This window comes from Bufo gargarizans, chromosome 5 (assembly GCF_014858855.1).
Source record: "Bufo gargarizans isolate SCDJY-AF-19 chromosome 5, ASM1485885v1, whole genome shotgun sequence".
Lineage (NCBI taxonomy): Eukaryota > Metazoa > Chordata > Amphibia > Anura > Bufonidae > Bufo > Bufo gargarizans.
In genome coordinates, this window is record NC_058084.1 from 399,702,283 (window position 1) to 399,728,150 (window position 25,868).

General features: G+C 44.5%; 1 protein-coding gene across 1 annotated transcript in view; it reads left to right on the forward strand.

Annotated features, from left to right (window-relative positions):
- The window catches only part of VILL (villin like), an 88,945-nt gene that overhangs the window by 17,343 nt on the left and 45,734 nt on the right, over positions 1–25,868 (forward strand). The window contains exon 2 of the mRNA XM_044293585.1: positions 22,723–22,798. Within this exon, the coding sequence (XP_044149520.1) occupies positions 22,736–22,798 (63 nt within the window). The 5' untranslated portion in view covers positions 22,723–22,735. The remainder of the gene's footprint in view (positions 1–22,722; positions 22,799–25,868) is intronic.

Genomic DNA, 25,868 nt, shown 5'->3' on the forward strand with positions numbered 1-25,868 from the left:
AATTACTGTATAAGGCATACGGAAAAACGGAAAGGAAACACAACGGAAACATAAAACGGAACAATGGATCCGTAAAAAAGGACTGCAAAACACTGGAAAAGCCATACTGTCGTGTGCATGAGCCCTTAATTTCATTGCTTCCAATAATAAAAAATAAAAAATAACTGCTCAAAGGGCAGGGTCATTATGGGATCATCATACTGTTGAATGGTATTAAAAATAAGTAAAGCAATAAAATCAACTCATTTATTTTCAGGAAAAATAATGGTTGCCAAGAATAAAGTAGAACCAGGTCCTAGAAATCCATAAAAAGTCTTAAAGGGGTTGTGCCATTAAAAAAAATCAACATTTTTTAAACCAGCATTTGGATATGACTACTTTTGTAATTGCATGTAATTCAAAATTTTGTATAGACACTGAGATATTCAATAAAGTGTATCTTTACAGCACCACCTGCTGATTGTTCTTTTCCTGATTTCTTGTGGTCACAGTTGAAATTTTAAACTGTCACCAGCCATATCTTTTGAAAGAGCTGCAGCAGGAAAGACACCCCCCCCCCCCCCCCCCCGGAGCTGTGATAGGGAGAGAGCTGCAGCAGAAAAGACATGCCACAGTGATAGAGCTGCAGCAAAAAGGACACACCCTGAAAAATAAATCAAGCAGAACAATTGGAGCAATGAATGGGGAGGTGTCTGGTTCTATGTGAGGTACAGGGCTGGGTCTAGCCTTGTTAGAAAGAGATTGTCGTGTACTATATGATGTCTAATTTTCATTTTTTTACATCAATCATAGGATAACCCCTTTAAAGGGGTTGTCTAAGGGTAGGCTTTGAAGGAGTATTGCAAGAATGAAGTGGGAGTAGCTCTGACAAGTTTGTGACCTGTCTGCTCTACTAGCTTTTCTCTGGATGGCTGCATGACAGCCCATTATATAGTCATCCACCTGGTGGGGGCGATGGTGGTCAGGTCACTGGCTGATCGCACACTGAGCCTAGCGACAGGCCATTAACGTGTTTTCTGATACAACCCCTTAACATTTCTAGCCCTGCCTTGGAACAGTGGTATATGGTTCATAGAAAGGAAATGTTGATATCTAATCATTCAAAATGCAAGTATAATTTATAATATATATTTATAATATATAATATAAATTTATAATATAATGAAATGTATCACATGCAATGACATGTAGACCTAACGATAGAAATCATGTCATGGGCCTTCAGCAGTATTTGTCTGGCCGAATCTTGGCACTAATGCTGGAAACAGGCCGCGTCCCATTATAGTCGAAGCGAGATGTGATAAACTCCGGCAGGCTGTTCCGGCAAAGGATCATTTTAGTGCTAGTTAGTGTTCAGTGCTTTTCTAGATCTAGAGTCACGTTAATCTGCCTGCTTTGTCTGTGGAGTCATAAGAAAAGCAATTTTGCAAAACAAATATGAAGGATTTCACGTTTCGATTTTAATGGTTTGGCACGCAATGCTGCAGATTTTCCATGTATTATGCATAAGGATTCAGTCTAGGTAGAGTAGATCATACACTTTGTTGAGGTTCAGAAAAGCTATGAAGCCATAAACAGAACTATATTTATGTCTATGCACCACCAAAGAACTCAACCAAAACATAGAGCTTTAGGCCTCTTTCACACTACAGTATGTTGAATTCAGTGTTTTGCGTTCCGTTTTTCACGGATCCGTTGTTCCGTTTTTTGCTTCCGTTGTGGTTCCGTTTCCGTTGTTCTGTTTTTCCGTATGGCATATACAGTATACAGTAATTACATAGAAAAAATTGGGTTGGGCATAACATTTTCAATAGATGGTTCCGCAAAAAACGGACCGGATACGGAAGACATACGGATGCATTTCCGTATGTGTTCCGTTTTTTTTGCGGACCCATTGACTTGAATTGAGCCACGGACCGTGATTAGCGGCCAAATATAGGACATGTTCTATCTTTTCAACGGAACGGAAAAACGGAAATACGGAAACGGAATGCATACGGAACACATTCCGTTTTTTTGCAGAACCATTGAAATGAATGGTTCCGTATACGGACCATATACGGAACGCAAAAAACGGACCGCAAAACGGAAAAAAAAAAACGGTAGAGTGAAAGAGGCCTTATACTGTGTAATGTGAATAGCAATGCTTGTCAAGGCTTTAACCCATTCATGACGCAGTGATGTTTTTGCGCTTTTGTTTTTTCTAATTTGTGCCTTCCCGAAGCCATAACTTTTTTTTTTTTTCCTGTTCACATGGACATAGGAGGGTCTGTTTTTTTCAGGGACAAGTTGTTTCTAATGGCACCATTTAATATTGCACATGATGTAGTGGAAAGCTGGGGGGAAAAAAAGTTATTCTGACACAGTTTTATGAATTTTATTTTTTATGGCGTTCCCCATGCAGTAAAACTAACCTGTTCCCCTTATTCTTTGAGTCAGTAAGATTACAACAATACCATATTTGTATAGTTTTTCTTGCATTTTAATATTTAAAAAAAAATAAAAAAATTTACTTTAATAACCACATTTTTACCCCCATAACTTTTCTATATTTATGGAGTGAGGGCCAAACGGTAGGTTTCAGTGATACAACTTTGGGATGTGTATAATGTTTTGATCACTTTTTGTTAAATTTTTTGAGTTGAAGCAACAAAACAAAACAAAATTCAAATTGGCCATTTTGATTTTTTTTTCCCTGTTACAGTGTTCACCGTACAGGCTAAATATGTTTTTATTTGAATAACTTGGGCATTTTGGGACATGCTGGTGCATATTTTTAAACATTTTTTATTTTTAATATTTTTTAAAACTTTTTCTTACTTTTTTTAAGCCCCATTACATTGCAATGATTTATCACTGCAATGAAAGTTCAATTTATTATGTTCTTATGGAATCCTGTCAAAGTGTAAGTAATCCGTTGTCAGTTTACTGCTGCTGTGAGGGGAAAATGTTATCTGCAAGTTAATCCTTATTAATTATAGTAGGTGTGGAAATGGGGTGACAGTGTGACACATCCATTGTTCTTTTGCTAGGCCTAGATAAAGATTCTCCCAGAAGAGCATTGCATTTATAAGTGTAAGGCTACTTTCATACTAGCGTTCGATCGGATCCGTTCTGAACGGATCCGCTCATATTAATGCAGACGGTGGCTCCGTTCAGAACGGATCCGTTTGCATTACCATGAACCAAAAAAAAAAAAAAACATTTATTTTTTTTTAGTTTTTTTTGTTCATGATAGTGCAAACGGATCCGTTTTGACTTTACATTAAAAGTCAATGGGGGACGGATCCGTTTGAAAATTGAGCCATACTGTGTCAACTTCAAACGGATCCGTCCCCATTGACTTACATTGTAAGTCTGGACGGATCCGTTTGCCTCCGCACAGCCAGGCGGACACCCGAACGCTGCAAGCAGCGTTCAGGTGTCCATCTGCTGAGAGGAGCGGAGGACAAACGGTGCCAGACTGATGCATTCTGAGCGGATCCGTATCCACTCAGAATGCATTAGGGCTGGACGGATCCGTTCGGGTCCGCTTGTGAGAGCCTTCAAACGGAACTCACAAGCGGAGCCCCGAACGCAAGTGTGAAAGTAGCCTAATGTGTGATGCTCTAATTGAGTGGAATCTCTCTAGCCGCAGTGATGGCCTGACTGAGAATGTTAAGCAAGTGTCTGCCATGCTGAAAGTCCAAACGAAGAAGAAGTTAAAGAGCCAGGACAGGAAGTAGAAGACATTGAGCAGCTTAAAAAATTACTTAGAAAACCATCCACCAGTTTTTTAATAAAATAAATTTTATTACAAAATAGCCACATATTGGTTGCTTATATGTGATGAAAAGGGTTTTGATGGTAGTGTCCCTTTAACCATCTAATACACGAGAATGTCATGGAGCATAGCTGAAGAGGTTTTAATCAAGTAGAAGATTAGAGCCTTTCATCTTTTACTTTTCTCTTAACCTATGAAATACATTATTCAATCGTCACTGCTAACATACACGACGTGAGAAAATTATTACAGAAAATGAAATGGAGATGGCTGGCTACCAACATTGGACAAAGGTTTTAATGGAATTGTGAGACAATCTGTGTATGGAGAGGGTATCTGTTGTGGGAAACAGAGATTGGGTATACTGGATTTTAATATGCTGCTCCTTTGTTTATTCACTTTTCTCAACCTCCAAGTGAACATGGATACTCAGCTCATGCATGCTTGGTGGTAAAATTGTGATAAATGCTTAACCGGCAACTGACCGCATATTCCCCTCTATCCCTTGAGAGCACATGCTTGCTTGGCCCCTGTATTGGTATATTAGCGCTGTATATTACATAGTAGTATAAGGTGTAAATACAGATTCCAATCAAATACATGAGGATCAGAGAGATTCTGTTCAAATCAATCCTATAATCTAAGGTAGTGTGAAAAAACATGTAAGAAAGGGTGAAAAAAACACTGGCAGGAGGGGTTCATTGTTACTGTCATATATAAAGGCATTACCAGTAGAGGGAATGATAAGTAGGTGAAGGAGATTAGGCATGTCTAATATTTTTCAACATAAAGGCAAATCTCATATGAGAGTTACAGACTTGGATGATTAAAGAGTCTGTGAAGTGAAGTCCAAGGTAAAAGGCATGGTATGGGATGAAAATAATAAACTAGTTATACTCACTGTTCCAAACTCCTCCATTCGAGAGCCATCACTCTGTTCCTTCCAGACCAGGTTTGTTCACATGATTGCAGCGGTGATGTGCCATATATATGGGACGTCATGGCTACATCGGCAGGAAAGATCAGAATGGTGGTGCTGGAGCAGAGGGGCTTCAGAACAGTGAGCATAACCTTTTAGCATTAATTCATTGACTTGGACAACCCTTTTTAATCAGCAGAGGTGCAGAGATGAGGTTTTGGACAATATTTATGGATTAAGGTAAAAATCGGTAAGGGAGAGTTCACATTTCCGTTTCATTTTCCGTTGGAATCCTGTGCATCAGCTAGGGCTCATGCACATGAACGGTCCGCATCCGTGATATGGTGCACAAGTGACCAGTGCCTGTATCTTGTGGACCCATTGTTTGTGGGCCACAATACGGGCATGGAAGGCACATGTATGTGCCTAAGGCCTCATGTACACGACCGTGGTTTTATTCCTTGTCCGTTGTGCCGTTTTTCGTTATTTTCTGCAGACCCATTGACTTTTAATGGGTCCGTTAAAAACTCGGCTAATGCACCGTTTGCCATCCGTGTCCGTGATCCGTGGTTCCAGTCCGCCCAAAAAATATAACCTGTCCTATTATTTTTGCGGAAAATGGTTTGCGGACCCATTCAAGTCAATGGGACCGCTAAAAAACACGGAGGCACACAAGATTGTCGTCCACGTCCGTTTTTTTCCTATCATTTGCATGGCAAACCTGTCTTAGACTTTTTTTACTTTCCTTTATGTCTGGTGGTCCTCCAAAAATAAAGGAAGACACGCGGAAACAAAAACGGATCACGGAACAATGGAACCCCATTTTGCGGAACTGAACACAACAAAGGTCGTGTGCATGAGGCCTTATGCACAGGATCCAGTTTTTTTACAGGATCCTATAAAAAAAAAAAGGATTCTGTTGCACATTTGGCATCCGTTAGAGCCATTTCTCTCCAAGATACTTTTTTAGATGGGAAAAATAAATCCTGCATGCAGTAATTTTTTTCCATCTAAAAAAATGGATTTCAAACAGAAATGGCTCACATGGATGCAAAATGTGCAATAGGATCCTTTTTTTTTTTTCTTCACATGATCCTGTTTTTATTTTTTCTGTTCTTCTGACGGATCAGAAGAACGGAACATGAAACGGCGATGTGAACTTTCCCTAAGATGGTGAAGATATTTGAAGGTAAATTAGTTTTGAAGAGAAATCTATATATAGCTTCTAGTAGTCACAATCTCTGACCTGCTCCAACAATCCAGCCCGTCCAGGATACGGCTGCCAACTCCAGTTTCCCCTAGTTTGTTCTGCTGTTAGTCAGGAAGGGCTGAATATTTAACTGATGCCTAACAATATACGTAATGTCATATAGTCTTTCTTCACACAGACATTTTTGTGGCATTTTTTAGGATATTTTACAAGAATGTTTTAGGTGGTGTGCTTTTTTTTAGGCACCCTTCACACATGACTTTAGTGTGGCATTTTTTTGACCATTAATAAAAGCCATAAAAAGCACATGCATTTTTTTTGCACCCCACGTGTATTTTTGTGCCGTTATTTAGTGGTGTTTTTTTTTTTTTAAAGGGAGTCTGTCATCTCCATATGGCCATATACAGCGCTTACATTGTCCTATAGCACACCTATACATGAATGTAATACAACCTTTGTTATTTTCTTAACATTTGCAGAAGCTGGAAAAACAAAGCCCTCGTACGTGCCCAGGGGCGGCGTTCAGTGTGTTGGAGCCCAGGCTGCTTTGCCTTTTTCATTGTTTCCCCATCTCTGCCCGACCTCCTATTCCTAATCAAAGTTTGTTTCTCCAGCTTCTGCAAGTGTAAAGAAAAAGACAGACAAAGGAACCATTACATTCATGTATAGGTGTGCTATAGGACAATGTAAGCGCTGTATATGGCCATATGGAGGTGACAGACTCCCTTTAACCTTTGAATAGCATTTTATTCTTGTGTTTATTTTCCCTATAGAGAATGGGATGGAAAAACACCAGAAAAAATTTACCCAAACTGAAGAAAAATAAATAAATGCATGTGTCCTGTGTTTCATATTTCCCATGGACTTTCATCTAACATCTAGAATTGAAGTTTTTACTGTCTACGTCAGTAAAAACACCACAAAAAACTATTGTGCGAATTTACCATTATACAGACATGTATGACACCAGGGGCGTTGCTAGGGTCAAAAAAGATCCGGAGCACAAGCCCCAATGAATATGGCCCAATTCTCTAAGTCCACCCCCATCCCCCGCATTTTGCTCTACTTGCTATACAGCAGCACACACCTCTCACATCCAGGGCCTCCCAGGTGACGTCTCTTCGGATGTAGATCTATGTCATCATCTTCTCCATTCGGTCTGGACAACTTCTCTCAGCCGCCTCGTCTCTGCAAAGTGTGACACACAGACATCTTAGCTTCCTCACATTTCTATCATCATACTCCAACCTGGAGTCCCCACAGTGTTATCCTACCATTTACTATGCCCCCCCAATACTATCCTGAAGAAAAATAAGTGCCATACAGATAATCTTCCCCATAGTAATAGTACTTCTCATAGTCCCTTCTAGAATGCCCTCATTAGTAACACTGCCCCCCATTAAGTAATTTGCCCCCACACTGTCCCACATTAAGTAATTTGCCCCCAGTCTCATACCAGTTGTACATATATAATAATCTATAGGAGAATATACCAGTAGTACCTACTACCTGGGCTTGGGTCCTTGCGCCTAAGCTGGCTCATGCTGAATCAACTAGTGCTGCCTGCTGAACACTGGCGGCTGGGCCGGCTCTGGCTAGCTAAGTCGACGCTGACTGAGTACAGGTCCTTCTAAAAAAATTAGCATATTGTGATAAAGTTCATTATTTTCTGTAATGTACTGATAAACATTAGACTTTCATATATTTTAGATTCATTACACACCAACTGAAGTAGTTCAAGCCTTTTATTGTTTTAATATTGATGATTTTGGCATACAGCTCATGAAAACCCAAAATTCCTATCTCAAAAAATTAGCATATCATGAAAAGGTTCTCTAAACAAGCTATTAACCTAATCATCTGAATCAACTAATTAACTCTAAACACCTGCAAAAGATTCCTGATGCTTTTAAAAACTCCCAGCCTGGTTCATTACTCAAAACCGCAATCATGGGTAAGACTGCCGACCTGACTGCTGTCCAGAAGGCCATCATTGACACCCTCAAGCAAGAGGGTAAGACACAGAAAGAAATTTCTGAACGAATAGGCTGTTCCCAGAGTGCTGTATCAAGGCACCTCAGTGGGAAGTCTGTGGGAAGGAAAAAGTGTGGCAGAAAACGCTGCACAACGAGAAGAGGTGACCGGACCCTGAGGAAGATTGTGGAGAAGGACCGATTCCAGACCTTGGGGGACCTGCGGAAGCAGTGGACTGAGTCTGGAGTAGAAACATCCAGAGCCATCGTGGACAGGCGTGTGCAGGAAATGGGCTACCGGTGCCGCATTCCCCAGGTCAAGCCACTTTTGAACCAGAAACAGAGGCAGAAGCGCCTGACCTGGGCTACAGAGAAGCAGCACTGGACTGTTGCATGTCATTCGGAAATCAAGGTGCCAGAGTCTGGAGGAAGACTGGGGAGAGGAAAATGCCAAAATGCCTGGAGTCCAGTGTCAAGTACCCACAGTCAGTGATGGTCTGGGGTGCCATGTCAGCTGCTGGTGTTGGTCCACTGTGTTTTTATCAAGGGCAGGGTCAATGCAGCTAGCTATCAGGAGATTTTGGAGCACTTCATGCTTCCAACTGCTGAAAAGCTTTATGGAGATGAAGATTTCATTTTTCAGCACGACATGGCACCTGCTCACAGTGCCAAAACCACTGGTAAATGGTTTACTGACCATGGTATTACTGTGCTCAATTGGCCTGCCAACTCTCCTGACCTGAACCCCATAGAGAATCTGTGGGATATTGGGAAGAGAAAGTTGAGAGACGCAAGACCCAACATTCTGGATGAGCTTAAGGCCGCTATCGAAGCATCCTGGGCCTCCATAACACCTAAGCAGTGCCACAGGCTGATTGCCTCCATGCCACGCCGCATTGAAGCAGTCATTTCTGCAAAAGGATTCCCGACCAAGTATTGAGTGCATAACTGAACATAATTATTTGAAGGTTGACTTTTTTTGTATTAAAAACACTTTTCTTTTATTGGTCGGATGAAATATGCTAATTTTTTGAGATAGGAAATTTGGGTTTTCATGAGCTGTATGCCAAAATCATCAATATTAAAAAAATAAAAGGCTTGAACTACTTCAGTTGGTGTGTAATGAATCTAAAATATATGAAAGTCTAATGTTTATCAGTACATTACAGAAAATAATAAACTTTATCACAATATGCTAATTTTTTGAGAAGGACCTGTATGCCTGGGCCTGGCTGGCAGTCAGAGAACGAGGGCGACCGACCGTTTCAACAATATGGCTGGGCCAGACGCCAGTGAGTACAGTGGAGTAAGCACTGCAGTGGCACCAGCACCGCACTCGTCTGTTCCCACCTGCAGAAACAAGAATTGGCCGGCGGTGCAGCAGCGCTGATGACGCTGTGATGTGACAGCGCGCTGTGTGATCTGGACATGCTGCGCGGCCCTGCCTCCTGCCATGGGGTTGGAATCGGATCGGATACTAGTTGTTGGGGCTGCTGCTGGCGCGAGGTTTGGGGCAGTGGTAGATTTATTCGGGGCCCTGGCCCCGGATAAAAGGCCCTAGCGACGTCCCTGTAGGTCACCACTCTAAGGCCTCATGCACATGACCATGTGCCGGCTATACCCGTGCTGCAGACCACAAATTGTGTGCCTAACATCTGTGGACGCGACTCCATTCACCTGCACTACTTTTTTGTGGTGCGGATGCACAGACAGAAAACCTTCCAATCCTTATACTGTGGACCCGCTGTTTGCCTACAGTCATGTGCATAAGACCTAAGGGTACTACCACACTGTCAGCTTTCTGCATACAGTTTTGAAAGCCAAAATCAGGAGAGGACCATTAAACGATATAAAGTATAAAAAAGACAGTTACAGCTTCTCCTCTTTTAATTAACACCCGTTTTTGGCCTCCAAAATTACATGCAGAAAGCTGATCTTGCCGTACCCTAAGGGCTCATGCACACAAGTGTTGTTTTTGTCAGCATCTGATCCGCATTTTTTGCAAGTTGGATGTGAACCCTTTCACTTCAATGGCGACACATAAGATGCGGACAGCAGTACGTATGCGGCTTGCATCTGTATGTCTGTTCTGTGCCATCCGCAAAAATATAGAACATGTCCTATTTTTGTCAGCATTACGGACTTACGAAAATATGAAATGCAGGCCAGATGTGTGTTTATTTTTTATTTTTGCTGCGATTCTGTTATTTAGGGGGGTACTTTTGTCTTTCTGGACTCTTTTCAAAAACACAGTTACTATACTGTACTACTGGGCATTTTTTCCGGCAATTTCACATCTTTTCTATATGGGAAAAAACACCATGAGGAAAACGCTAGTGGCCAAGCAGACTGCAAAAAACACCAGAAGAAAAGTCACAAATAATGCAGGTGTCCAAAAAAAAAATATAATGCATGCTGGCAGTGCAAATTAATTTGTGTAGGGACCTATTTTTCAATACAGAAGCCTATGGGAATTACAATTTATAAAAAATAAAAAAAGCTAAGGGAGCAAGAAATGCTAGGAAGCTGTGCAGTGTTTTTAGGGCTTTTTATAATTTCCTACTGGCCAACATGTAACATCAGGTCACAGCACGTTTTAATTTTTTTGCACCAAAAAGAAATGTAAATTTAAAAAAAACAGCTGCACAGTGTGACTAGAAAGTAGGGATGAGCGAACTCGAACTGTATAGTTCGGGTTCGTACCGAATTTTGGGGTGTCCGTGACACGGACCCGAACCCGGACATTTTCGTAAAAGTCCGGGTTCGGGTTCGGTGTTCGTCGCTTTCTTCGCGCTTTTGTGACGCTTTCTTGGCGCTTTTTGAAAGGCTGCAAAGCAGCCAATCAACAAGCGTCATACTACTTGCCCCAAGAGGCCATCACAGCCATGCCTACTATTGGCATGGCTGTGATTGGCCAGAGCACCATGTGACCCAGCCTCTATTTAAGCTGGAGTCACATAGCGCCGCCCGTCACTCTGCTCTGATTAGCGTAGGGAGAGGTTGCGGCTGCGACAGTAGGGCGAGATTAGGCAGATTAACTCCTCCAAAGGACTTGATTAACTGATCGATCTGCAGCTGTGGATCATTGAGCTGCTGATCCTCAATTGCTCACTGTTTTTAGGCTGCACAGACCGTTTGTCAGTCTCATTTTTCTGGGGTGATCGGCGGCCATTTTGTGTCTTGTGGTGCGCCAGCACAAGCTGCGACCAAGTGCATTTAACCCTCAATGGTGTGGTTGTTTTTTGGCTAAAGCCTACATCAGGGTGAAGCTGTGACACCAAGTGCATTTAACCAGCAATAGTCTGTTCATTTTTTGGCCATATACAAAATCAGGGGCAAGCTGCGCCTGTCACCAAGTGCATTTAACCCTCAATGGTGTGGTTGTTTTTTGGCTAAAGCCTACATCAGGGTGAAGCTGTCACACCAAGTGCATTTAACCAGCAATAGTCTGTTCATTTTTTGGCCATATACAAAATCAGGGGCAAGCTGCGCCTGTCACCAAGTGCATTTAACCCTCAATGGTGTGGTTGTTTTTTGGCTAAAGCCTACATCAGGGTGAAGCTGTCACACCAAGTGCATTTAACCAGCAATAGTCTGTTCATTTTTTGGCCATATACAAAATCAGGGGCAAGCTGCGCCTGTCACCAAGTGCATTTAACCCTCAATGGTGTGGTTGTTTTTTGGCTAAAGCCTACATCAGGGTGAAGCTGTCACACCAAGTGCATTTAACCAGCAATAGTCTGTTCATTTTTTGGCCATATCCCAGTCTAATTCTGTCACTAAATCCATACCGGTCACCCAGCGCCTAAATACTAGGCCTCAAATTTATATCCAGCTAAATCTGTCCCTAGTGCTGTAGCTGGGCGAGTTATTTAGTGTCCGTTCAAGCACATTTCTTGTTCTGGGTTGAAATACAATTCCCAATTTAGCAATTTCATAATTTAGTGGTTCCTGCTATATCAGAGCTATTTGAAATCTATCCCAAAAAGGGTATATAATATTGAAGGTGCACATAGGGTCATTCAGAGTAACTTCACACACACCCGCTACTGTGTATTTCCAAGTCTAATTCTGTCACTAAATCCATACCGGTGACCCAGCGCCTAAATACTAGGCCTCAAATTTAATTCCCTCTAAATCTCTCGTTACCCACCGCTGTACTGTTGTTGCTGGGCAAGATATTTAGTGTCCGTCAAAGCACATTTTTTGTTCTGGGTTGAAGTACAATTCCCAATTTAGCAATTTCATAATTTAGTGGTTTCTGCTATATCAGAGCTATTTGAAATCTATCCCAAAAAGGGTATATAATATTGAAGGTGCACATAGGGTCATTCAGAATAACTTCACACACACCCGCTACTGTGTATTTCCAAGTCTAATTCTGTCACTAAACCCATACCTGTCACCCAGCGCCTAAATACTAGGCCTCAAATTTAAATCCCTCTAAATCTCTCGTTACCGTTGTCCTGTTGTAGCTGGGAAAGTTATTTAGTGCCCGTCAAAGCACATTTTTTGTTCTGGGTTGAAGTACAATTCCCAATTTAGCAATTTCATAATTTAGTGGTTCCTGCTATATCAGAGCTATTTGAAATCTATCCCAAAAAGGGTATATAATATTGAAGGTGCACATAGGGTCATTCAGAATAACTTCACACACACCCGCTACTGTGTATTTCCAAGTCTAATTCTGTCACTAAATCCATACCGGTGACCCAGCGCCTAAATACTAGGCCTCAAATTTAATTCCCTCTAAATCTCTCGTTACCCACCGGTGTACTGTTGTTGCTGGGCAAGATATTTAGTGTCCGTCAAAGCACATTTTTTGTTCTGGGTTGAAGTACAATTCCCAATTTAGCAATTTCATAATTTAGTGGTTTCTGCTATATCAGAGCTATTTGAAATCTATCCCTAAAAGGGTATATAATATTGAAGGTGCACATAGGGTCATTCAGAATAACTTCACACACACCCGCTACTGTGTATTTCCAAGTCTAATTCTGTCACTAAATCCATACCGGTGACCCAGCGCCTAAATACTAGGCCTCAAATTTAATTCCCTCTAAATCTCTCGTTACCCACCGTTGTACTGTTGTTGCTGGGCAAGATATTTAGTGTCCGTCAAAGCACATTTTTTGTTCTGGGTTGAAGTACAATTCCCAATTTAGCAATTTCATAATTTAGTGGTTTCTGCTATATCAGAGCTATTTGAAATCTATCCCTAAAAGGGTATATAATATTCAAGGTGCACATTGGGTCATTCAGAATAACTTCACACACACACGCTTCTGTGCATTTCCAAGTCTAATTCTGTCACTAAATCCATACCGGTCACCCAGCGCCTAAATACTAGGCCTCAAATTTATATCCCGCTGAATTTGAATACAATACATTGGGCCAAATAATATATTTGTTGTTGTGGTGAACCATAACAATGAGAAAAACATCTAGTAAGGGACGCGGACGTGGACATGGTCGTGGTGGTGTTAGTGGACCCTCTGGTGCTGGGAGAGGACGTGGCCGTTCTGCCACATCCACACGTCCTAGTGTACCAACTACTTCAGGTCCCAGTAGCCGCCAGAATTTACAGCGATATATGGTGGGGCCCAATGCCGTTCTAAGGATGGTAAGGCCTGAGCAGGTACAGGCATTAGTCAATTGGGTGGCCGACAGTGGATCCAGCACGTTCACATTATCTCCCACCCAGTCTTCTGCAGAAAGCGCACAGATGGCGCCTGAAAACCAACCCCATCAGTCTGTCACATCACCCCCATGCATACCAGGGAAACTGTCTCAGCCTCAAGTTATGCAGCAGTCTCTTATGCTGTTTGAAGACTCCGCTGGCAGGGTTTCCCAAGGGCATCCACCTAGCCCTTCCCCAGCGGTGAAAGACATAGAATGCACTGACGCACAACCACTTATGTTTCCTGATGATGAGGACATGGGAATACCACCTCAGCATGTCTCTGATGATGACGAAACACAGGTGCCAACTGCTGCGTCTTTCTGCAGTGTGCAGACTGAACAGGAGGTCAGGGATCAAGACTGGGTGGAAGACGATGCAGGGGACGATGAGGTCCTAGACCCCACATGGAATGAAGGTCGTGCCACTGACTTTCACAGTTCGGAGGAAGAGGCAGTGGTGAGACCGAGCCAACAGCGTAGCAAAAGAGGGAGCAGTGGGCAAAAGCAGAACACCCGCCGCCAAGAGACTCCGCCTGCTACTGACCGCCGCCATCTGGGACCGAGCACCCCAAAGGCAGCTTCAAGGAGTTCCCTGGCATGGCACTTCTTCAAACAATGTGCTGACGACAAGACCCGAGTGGTTTGCACGCTGTGCCATCAGAGCCTGAAGCGAGGCATTAACGTTCTGAACCTGAGCACAACCTGCATGACCAGGCACCTGCATGCAAAGCATGAACTGCAGTGGAGTAAACACCTTAAAACCAAGGAAGTCACTCAGGCTCCCCCTGCTACCTCTTCTGCTGCTGCCGCCTCGGCCTATTCTGCTGCTGCCGCCTCGGCCTCTTCCTCCGCCTCTGGAGGAACGTTGGCACCTGCCGCCCAGCAAACAGGGGATGTACCACCAACACCACCACCACCACCTCCGTCACCAAGCGTCTCAACCATGTCACACGCCAGCGTTCAGCTCTCCATCTCACAAACATTTGATAGAAAGCGTAAATTCCCACCTAGCCACCCTCGATCCCTGGCCCTGAATGCCAGCATTTCTAAACTACTGGCCTATGAAATGCTGTCATTTAGGCTGGTGGACACAGACAGCTTCAAACAGCTCATGTCGCTTGCTGTCCCACAGTATGTTGTTCCCAGCCGGCACTACTTCTCCAAGAGAGCCGTGCCTTCCCTGCACAACCAAGTATCCGATAAAATCAAGTGTGCACTGCGCAACGCCATCTGTGGCAAGGTCCACCTAACCACAGATACGTGGACCAGTAAGCACGGCCAGGGACGCTATATCTCCCTAACTGCACACTGGGTAAATGTAGTGGCAGCTGGGCCCCAGGCGGAGAGCTGTTTGGCGCACGTCCTTCCGCCGCCAAGGATCGCAGGGCAACATTCTTTGCCTCCTGTTGCCACCTCCTCCTTCTCGGCTTCCTCCTCCTCTTCTTCCACCTGCTCATCCAGTCAGCCACACACCTTCACCACCAACTTCAGCACAGCCCGGGGTAAACGTCAGCAGGCCATTCTGAAACTCATATGTTTGGGGGACAGGCCCCACACCGCACAGGAGTTGTGGCGGGGTATAGAACAACAGACCGACGAGTGGTTGCTGCCGGTGAGCCTCAAGCCCGGCCTGGTGGTGTGTGATAATGGGCGAAATCTCGTTGCAGCTCTGGGACTAGCCAATTTGACGCACATCCCTTGCTTGGCGCATGTGCTGAATTTGGTGGTGCAGAAGTTCATTCACAACTACCCCGACATGTCAGAGCTGCTGCATAAAGTGCGGGCCGTCTGTTCGCGCTTCCGGCGTTCACATCCTGCTGCTGCTCGCCTGTCTGCGCTACAGCGTAACTTCGGCCTTCCCGCTCACCGCCTCATATGCGACGTGCCCACCAGGTGGAACTCCACCTTGCACATGCTGGACAGACTGTGCGAGCAGCAGCAGGCCATAGTGGAGTTTCAGCTGCAGCACGCACGGGTCAGTCGCACTACAGAACAGCACCACTTCACCACCAATGACTGGGCCTCCATGCGAGACCTGTGTGCCCTGTTGCGCTGTTTCGAGTACTCCACCAACATGGCCAGTGGCGATGACACCGTTATCAGCGTTACAATACCACTTCTATGTCTCCTTGAGAAAACACTTAGGGCGATGATGGAACAGGAGGTGGCCCAGGAGGAGGAGGAGGAGGATGAGGAAGAGGGGTCATTTTTAGCACTTTCAGGCCAGTCTCTTCGAAGTGACTCAGAGGGAGGTTTTTTGCAACAGCAGAGGCCAGGTACAAATGTGGCCAGCCAGGGCCCACTACTGGAGGACGAGGAGGACGAGGATGAGGAGGAGGTGGAGGAGGATGAGGATGAAGCATGGTCACAGCGGGGTGGCACCCAACGCAGCTCGGGTCCATCACTGGTGCGTGGCTGGGGGGAAAGGCAGGACGATGACGATACGCCTCCCACAGAGGACAGCTTGTCCTTACCCCTGGGCAGCCTGGCACACATGAGCGACTACATGCTGCAGTGCCTGCGCAACGACAGCAGAGTTGCCCACATTTTAACCTGTGCGGACTACTGGGTTGCCACCCTGCTGGATCCACGCTACAAAGACAATGTGCCCACCTTACTTCCTGCACTGGAGCGTGATAGGAAGATGCGCGAGTACAAGCGCACGTTGGTAGACGCGCTACTGAGAGCATTCCCAAATGTCACAGGGGAACAAGTGGAAGCCCAAGGCCAAGGCAGAGGAGGAGCAAGAGGTCGCCAAGGCAGCTGTGTCACGGCCAGCTCCTCTGAGGGCAGGGTTAGCATGGCAGAGATGTGGAAAACTTTTGTCAACACGCCACAGCTAACTGCACCACCACCTGATACGCAACGTGTTAGCAGGAGGCAACATTTTACTAACATGGTGGAACAGTACGTGTGCACACCCCTCCACGTACTGACTGATGGTTCGGCCCCATTCAACTTCTGGGTCTCTAAATTGTCCACGTGGCCAGAGCTAGCCTTTTATGCCTTGGAGGTGCTGGCCTGCCCGGCAGCCAGCGTTTTGTCTGAACGTGTATTCAGCACGGCAGGGGGCGTCATTACAGACAAACGCAGCCGCCTGTCTACAGCCAATGTGGACAAGCTGACGTTCATAAAAATGAACCAGGCATGGATCCCACAGGACCTGTCCGTCCCTTGTCCAGATTAGACATTAACTACCTCCCCATAACCATATATTATTGGACTCCAGGGCACTTCCTCATTCAATCCTATTTTTATTTTCATTTTACCATTATATTGCGATGCTACCCAAAGTTGAATGAACCTCTCCTCTGCCTGTGTGCTAGGCCTAAATATATGCCAATGGACTGTTGCAGTGGTGGCTGACATGAAGCCTGATTCTCTGCTATGACATGCAGACTAATTCTCTGCTGACATGAAGCCAGATTGTCTGTTACGGGACCTCTCTCCTCTGCCTGGGTGCTGGGCCTAAATTTATGACAATGGACTGTTGCAGTGGTGGCTGACGTGAAGCCTGATTCTCTGCTATGACATGCAGACTGATTCTCTGCTGTCATGAAGCCAGATTGTCTGTTACGGGACCTTTCTCCTCTACCTGGGTTCTGGGCCTAAATTTATGAAAATTGACTCTTACAGTGGTGGGTGACGTGAAGCCTGATTCTCTGCTATGATATGAAGACTGATTCTCTGCTGACATGAAGCCAGATTGTCTGTTACGGGACCTTTCTCCTCTGCCTGGGTTCTGGGCCTAAATTTATGAAAATTGACTCTTACAGTGGTGGGTGACGTGAAGCCTGATTCTCTGCTATGATATGAAGACTGATTCTCTGCTGACATGAAGCCAGATTGTCTGTTACGGGACCTTTCTCCTCTGCCTGGGTTCTGGGCCTAAATTTATGAAAATTGACTCTTACAGTGGTGGGTGACGTGAAGCCTGATTCTCTGCTATGATATGAAGACTGATTCTCTGCTGACATGAAGCCAGATTGTCTGTTACGGGACCTTTCTCCTCTGCCTGGGTTCTGGGCCTAAATTTATGAAAATTGACTCTTACAGTGGTGGGTGACGTGAAGCCTGATTCTCTGCTATGATATGAAGACTGATTCTCTGCTGACATGAAGCCAGATTGTCTGTTACGGGACCTTTCTCCTCTGCCTGGGTTCTGGGCCTAAATTTATGAAAATTGACTCTTACAGTGGTGGGTGACGTGAAGCCTGATTCTCTGCTATGATATGAAGACTGATTCTCTGCTGACATGAAGCCAGATTGTCTGTTACGGGACCTTTCTCCTCTGCCTGGGTTCTGGGCCTAAATTTATGAAAATTGACTCTTACAGTGGTGGGTGACGTGAAGCCTGATTCTCTGCTATGATATGAAGACTGATTCTCTGCTGACATGAAGCCAGATTGTCTGTTACGGGACCTCTCTCCTCTGCCTGGGTGCTGGGCCTAAATATATGCCAATGGACTGTTGCAGTGGTGGCTGACGTGAAGCCTCATTCTCTGCTATGACATGCAGACTAATTCTCTGCTGACATGAAGACAGATTCTCTGTTACGGGACCTCTCTCCTCTGCCTGGGTGCCGGGGCCTAAATATCTGAGAATGGACTGTTCCAGTGGTGGCTGACGTGAAGCCTCATTCTCTGCTATGACATGCAGACTAATTCTCTGCTGACATGAAGACAGATTCTCTGTTACGGGACCTCCCTCCTCTGCCTGGGTGCTGGGCCTAAATATATGCCAATGGACTGTTGCAGTGGTGGCTGACGTGAAGCCTCATTCTCTGCTATGACATGCAGACTAATTCTCTGCTGACATGAAGACAGATTCTCTGTTACGGGACCTCCCTCCTCTGCCTGGGTGCTGGGCCTAAATATATGCCAATGGACTGTTGCAGTGGTGGCTGACGTGAAGCCTCATTCTCTGCTATGACATGCAGACTGATTCTCTGCTGACATGAAGCCAGATTCTCTGTTACGGGACCTCTCTCCTCTGCCTGTGTGTGTGCTGGGCCTAAATATATGCCAATGGACTGTTGCAGTGGTGGCTGACGTGAAGCCTCATTCTCTGCTATGACATGCAGACTGATTCTCTGCTGACATGAAGCCAGATTCTCTGTTACGGGACCTCTCTCCTCTGCCTGTGTGTGTGCTGGGCCTAAATATATGCCAATGGACTGTTGCAGTGGTGGCTGACGTGAAGCCTCATTCTCTGCTATGACATGCAGACTAATTCTCTGCTGACATGAAGACAGATTCTCTGTTACGGGACCTCCCTCCTCTGCCTGGGTGCTGGGCCTAAATATATGCCAATGGACTGTTGCAGTGGTGGCTGACGTGAAGCCTCATTCTCTGCTATGACATGCAGACTGATTCTCTGCTGACATGAAGCCAGATTCTCTGTTACGGGACCTCTCTCCTCTGCCTGTGTGTGTGCTGGGCCTAAATATATGCCAATGGACTGTTGCAGTGGTGGCTGACGTGAAGCCTCATTCTCTGCTATGACATGCAGACTGATTCTCTGCTGACATGAAGCCAGATTCTCTGTTACGGGACCTCTCTCCTCTGCCTGTGTGTGTGCTGGGCCTAAATATATGCCAATGGACTGTTGCAGTGGTGGCTGACGTGAAGCCTCATTCTCTGCTATGACATGCAGACTAATTCTCTGCTGACATGAAGACAGATTCTCTGTTACGGGACCTCCCTCCTCTGCCTGGGTGCTGGGCCTAAATATATGCCAATGGACTGTTGCAGTGGTGGCTGACGTGAAGCCTCATTCTCTGCTATGACATGCAGACTAATTCTCTGCTGACATGAAGACAGATTCTCTGTTACGGGACCTCTCTCCTCTGCCTGGGTGCCGGGGCCTAAATATCTGAGAATGGACTGTTCCAGTGGTGGGTGACGGGAAGCCAGATTCTCTGCTATGGAACCTCTCTCCAATTGATTTTGGTTAATTTTTATTTATTTAATTTTTATTTTAATTCATTTCCCTATCCACATTTGTTTGCAGGGGATTTACCTACATGTTGCTGCCTTTTGCAGCCCTCTAGCTCTTTCCTGGGCTGTTTTACAGCCTTTTTAGTGCCGAAAAGTTCGGGTCCCCATTGACTTCAATGGGGTTCGGGTTCGGGACGAAGTTCGGATCGGGTTCGGATCCCGAACCCGAACATTTCCGGGATGTTCGGCCGAACTTCTCGAACCCGAACATCCAGGTGTTCGCTCAACTCTACTAGAAAGTCATCTAACCACCCTTAGGCTGGGTTCACACCTGAGCGTTTTACAGCGCGTTCCTACGCGCTGTAAAACGCTCAACAAGGAGAAACCAATGATTCCCTATGGGAATGGTTCACACTTGGGCGTTTTACAGCGCGTACGATCGCGCTGTAAAACGCCCGACGCTCCAAAAAGTACATGAGCGACTTTTGGGGCGTTTGTGGCCATAGGACACTGTAGTGAATCACACAAACGCGCGTCAAACGCGCGTTTACTATTACAAAAACGCGCATAAAAATGCGCGTCAAAAACGCGCGTAAAACGCGCGTTTGCGCAACGCTCAAGTGTGAACCCAGCCTAAGGGCTATTACACACATGAAATTAGTGCAGTGGATTTTTTTTTTTTTGGGTTCACCAAAAAAGCCATAGAATTTTTTTTTTTTTAAACTAATGTGCGAGTGGCATTTTTTAAGCATTTTTTTTTCCTGTAGAGAAGGATGTCTGAAAAAACGCCTTAGCTTCTAAATGCTGCATTAAGGAATGCCAGAAAGCCAAAAAATGCACCACTATGCAAAAAAAATTAAAAACTTGTGTGACCTGCATTTCATAATTTCCAGAGACTTTAAAATAACATCTGGAGCTTGTTGCGAAACCACAGATGCAAAAAAAGATCACTAAAAACCACACAGTTGCGAAAAAACACCACAAAACTCAGGGGCACGTTTATTAAGACCGGCATTTTAGACGCCGGTCTTAATAAATCCCTAAGCTGGTGGTGAATTCACAGGAGTTATGAAAAGGCGCAGGCCCCTCCATAACTTTAGCGCATCCAGCGCCAGTTCTAAATGCAAGACCGCTTCCTAGATTTAGACCTTTTTCTACGCCTGAAATAGTCCCCCACAACTTTAGACCTGTCAAGAGCCGTCAGAAGTCTTAGATTGCAGCGCAACTAACCGCTGCGCCGCCATCTGTGTCTGAAATGCGCCAATATAGTTGTATTTCAGTATATTAAATAACCCCCTCAGTTTTAGGTAAAATTCATAATCTGGACTGGTGGACAGTATGTAATTTAACACAGTCCTTTGGAAAGAGTTAAATGTGACTGATGTGAATACAGTTGCTCTTCACTAGAATGTCTGTGTTTGCATTGAGTATTAATGGATTGATGGAGACGGCTCTCGCTTTATGTATCAGTCTGCAGCACCTGAACTAATGGCAAGTCCAGGCTTTGTGAGATAAAACAGGCCACCTGCCAGGCAACAAACAGTACAATGTATACAGCCACGTACAATGTTGACTTCCTGCCAACGCATCCAGCCACAGACAAGATTTTAAAGTTTTAACATTTTACTCGCCATTAAACCATCAGTTAACAATATGTGGAGAATATATTTTTGTTCCACAACCGATCCCTATTTTTGCAGATAGGATACGAACCCATTAATTTCATTGGGGCTGCAAAAAATGTGGACAGTACACCGTGGGCTGTCCGCATCCATATGTCCATGCTGCTGTCCTGCAACAGATAAATAAATAAATAGAACCTATTCTTGTCCATTTTGTGGACAGGGATAGGACACTTCTATAGATGGGGAAAATAAAATGGCAGCACATACACGGACAGTATCTGTGTTTTGTACAACCGTGGTTTTTGGAACTGCTAAACATATATGATTGTGTGCATGAGGCCTTCGGGTCCATTCACACATCCGTGTGTGTTTTGCGGATCCGCAAAACACGGACAGCGGCAATTCCGCATTTTGCAGACTGCACATTGCCGGCACTAAGAGAATATGCCTATTCTTGTCCGCTATTGGACATGTTCTATTTTTTTCAGGATCGGAATTGAGGACCCGGAAGTGCGGGTCCGCAATTCCGGATCGGGGCCTGCACATCATCAAGGAGCAGGACATAATGCCACATCATGCGGCCCAATAGAATCGTATGGGTCCGCAATTCCATTCTGCAAAATGCAGAATGGAATTGCGGATGTGTGAATGGAGCCTTCACCTGATACTTCTCTCCCCCAACATTATCTGTCAGGGGAGAGTTGAGAACCCCTGATATACCTTAGATTGTCAGCCATTCCTGCCGTATGTGGCTGACAATACACTAATGTGTATGGGGACCATCATTGCTTTTCCTTGTATGCCAAAAGCTACGATAAATGTACATACTGATGAGTGGTAATGTTCCAGCTTGTTATTTATCCTGGGCTTCATTTCTCCAGCTCTGCTAATTTGAATATATTCAAACAAGAAACTCACTACACTTCATCTTGTATTACAAGGCACTGTAGTTATGTCTTTATAATAGCATTTAATAGACCAAAAGTGATACAAAACATGTCACACACCTCATTTGCAGTCAAAACTACAACCACGGTGACAATGTGGCAAAAACAGCATATATTTACATCCAGTTTTGCGTCTCTGCCGCCCCATTACTGCCTCATGTGATGGTAACCACGGCTCTTTTCCAAGTACTAAAGTGGTTATCAAGTTTCCAGGGGGAAAAAAAAGCTGAAAATTCTATAGATAAAAAATAATACTAGTTACTTCTCCAGTCCCCTGTAGGCATGTGACTGCTGCAGTCAATCAATGGCCTAGTCATGGGCCATACCACTGGCATGTTGACTCCCACGATGGCCTCAGCAGTCACACGCTGGCTGCTTGTAAAGACCAGAGGGACTGCCAAAGCATCTGCACTGGATTGACGAGGGACTGAAGAAATAAGGCTACATTCACAAAGTCCTTTTTTAAATAATGTATCTCAGATGGAAATAGCTAAAATGGAAGCGAAATGGGCAGCACGGTGGCTCAGTGGTTAGCACTGCTATGGGAATAGTTTTTTTCTATAATATGCCCCTAGGTTCATCTTCATGTAAAATATGCAGTTTGAAATGTCATTTTGCCATCAATAACTTATTAATCTAACATTTCTCTAATCCTGTCTTACAGTTTTTCTGCCAAAATGAACACACAACCACTTGCTAACATTAGTAGGAAGCCTGGCTTACAAATATGGTCCATCGAGGTAAGTAACTCTCTTACTTTGTAATTGTTTGTGAGCCCCGTTACTGATTTAGCATTGGGGCCCAGAGCCTTAAATGGGTTGTACCATCTGGACATTCGTGGCATATTGGTAGGATACACCATAATTGTCCAATAGGTACAGCCCCCCCTCCCCCCCCCCCCCCCCCCCCCTCTGGGACCTGCTCCTTTCTCAATAATGTGCCCCTAACATGAATGGAGAGCAAAGCTCACATGCACAGCTTTCCCCATTCACTGCTATGAGACGTCCCAAAAAAATCCAAATAGGAGCAGGTCTCAGATATCCTGTTGATATGCCATAAATGTCCAGATGGGACAACCCCTTTAAGGTTAACCTTTTTAGGCCAATGTTCATTCCTACATAATCTGTGGGGATGGCTCTAGGTTTATGTGGATCCTTGTGTGACAAAGTCACAGAGTCAGGCCTCTTGTACACAAACTTTTTTTTTGCATGTATGTTCCTTTTTTTGCGTTCCGTATACGGTGCGTATATGGAACCATTCATTTCAATGGGTCCTCAAAAAAACGGAATGCACTCCTTATGCATTCTGTTTCCGTATTTCCGTTCCGTTCAAAGATAGAACATGTCCTATTATTGTCCGCATACAGGACAAGGATAGTACTGTTCTATCAGGGGCCAGCTGTTCCGTTCCGCAAAAAATGGAATGCACATGGACGTCATCCGTATTTTTTGCGGATCTGTATTTTTGCGGTCCACTAAATACTGAAAAAGCCATACGGTCGTGTGCAAGAGGCCTCACTGTCAACCACCTCTGAATAATCATAGAACATGTTTACTCAGACTGCGATGGGCCACTCAAGCTCAGTGCGCCTGGCATATGAACAAGTTTGCCCATTCTAGGATATGATGACAAGTATCGATATTGCATTACTGACACAGTCAATAAACTTAGTGTAAGGGTGGGTTCACACTAGCATTATGGAGTCTGTTATGGCTTTCCGTTATCACAGGGTTATAACGGAACATAACAAAATCCATAGGATGGAATGCAAAATGGAAGCCTTTAAGAGGCATTCCGTTTTGCTCCGTCCTAATAGAAATCTATGGGAAAACATAACAGATCCGTCTGGGTCCCGTTATGCAAGACGGAAAACAAAGTCCTGTCGACAGGACTTTGTTTTCAGTCTTGCAAAACGGGAACCAGATCGATTCGTTTTGATTCCCATAGACTTCTATTAGGACGGAGAGCAAACGGAATGCCTTTTAAAGGCGTCCGTTTTGCATTCCGTCATAATGCAAGTCTATGGGCAGCAAATGGATCCGTCCTTCAGTCTTATGGATTCCGTTATGTTCCGTTATAACCCTGTTATAACGGGCTCCATAACGCTAGTGTGAACCCACCCTAATAGTGTTTTTTTTATGATGTCCTAAGCTAAAATATCCCACTTAAACATCTCAATTAATAATATGTTTTTATAGCACATTCTAATTATTGTGCTCATCAAAATGGCTCTGGTTAGGATTAACATCGGGGGATTTGTGAGGGTATAGGTTATTTTTATATTAACCCTCTGTGGTCTTTTTAAAAATCATTTTCTGAGAAAACCCTTTTAATTCTATATTTTTTTTAATGTATACAGTAAAAATGAGTCTTGTAGACAGATCTCACTGAATCATTTGTTCTTGCACATCAGTCAGTAGACAGAGATCTGACCCTGGGGCTCTCCCAGTATACAAAATGTTGTCATCACATATTAGTCACACACAATACACAACAGCCATATGTCATTTAAATAGCATCTGTCAGTGTTTATGACACCAACCATATCCTACCTCTTTTTATTCAGGCCTCTCCTCCAAAAGCAGGCTTATAATAGAGCTACACCGTAGTGACACAAATTTAACACCCAAATATTACCTGCCATCTAGTGCTACACAGTTGTGCCACCTTGCAGCTATTCTTCTCTGTAGGATAACTGGCAATGCCAGTAGCTGCACAGCATTGTTTTTGCACACAAATACACATATACCCCTAATATACCTCATGTACATAGCTGATCCATGGTCCTGCAGGGGTCTCTACTCTTTAGGCCTCTGAGGAACCTATGTACATGGGGGCAGCAAATCAGCAGCCACTTATGTCCCATTGCAGCGCACTGGGCTGCAGGGGAGGCATGGTGGCTGCAAAACTGGAGAGGATGGGAGTGATGGTAGTATCAGTAAGAGCTGTATCCCTCTACCTGTCCCTGGGCCGCATGTGCAGGGCATGGAGGGGACACCCTAGACTTTTGGGGGCCCCTGCTTGGTTGTGCCTCGCGTGGCCAGACTTAGGGGCTGGAGAATGGAATCCCCAGTCTTGTTTGGTTATAATAAACAAAGTCTCCCTTTAGTGAGTAGATGATGGGAGATATAGTACATACACAGCAGGCACAGTTCTAAATTATAACACAGCAGGATCCTCCAAACACTTGCATTTAGGAGGTGGCAATGATGGTAGTAATCCTCCCCGAGTCTCTCTCTAGGTACACTTTGCAATCTTCCCAAATAACCACAATCAGGTACAGTAATTCCATTCTCATTAACACTTTATGCAATGCCCAGTCTGCGGGGTGCAGATCTTTGACTTAAAGATGGAATACTTATCTTAATATCTAAGTGGACAAAGCTATGATAAGCACCACATTAAAGCTAATACATGTACTCAATCTCACAAAAACAGTCACATGCTTAAAAAATTCATATATAAATTATATATACCAACCTGAATTGTCCATATATCAATGTAATTCCTGCGGCAGTCCCACACCGCACCCTCCAACGTGCGTTTCACACATCTTCCGCAGGGAGAGATCAGAAAACATACCTAGCCCAGGGGATGGTGCTAGTTAGCAGCTATTCCTGACTGTTTGGCCTCATGCACATGACTGTTGTGTTCCGTTCCGCAAAATGGGGTTCCGTTGTTCTGTGATCCGTTTCCGTTTTTGTTTCCGTGTGTCTTCCTTTATGTTTGGAGGACCACCAGACATAAAGGAAAGTAAAAAAAAGTCTAAGAAAAAAAAACGGACGCGGATGACAATCTTGTGTGCCTCTG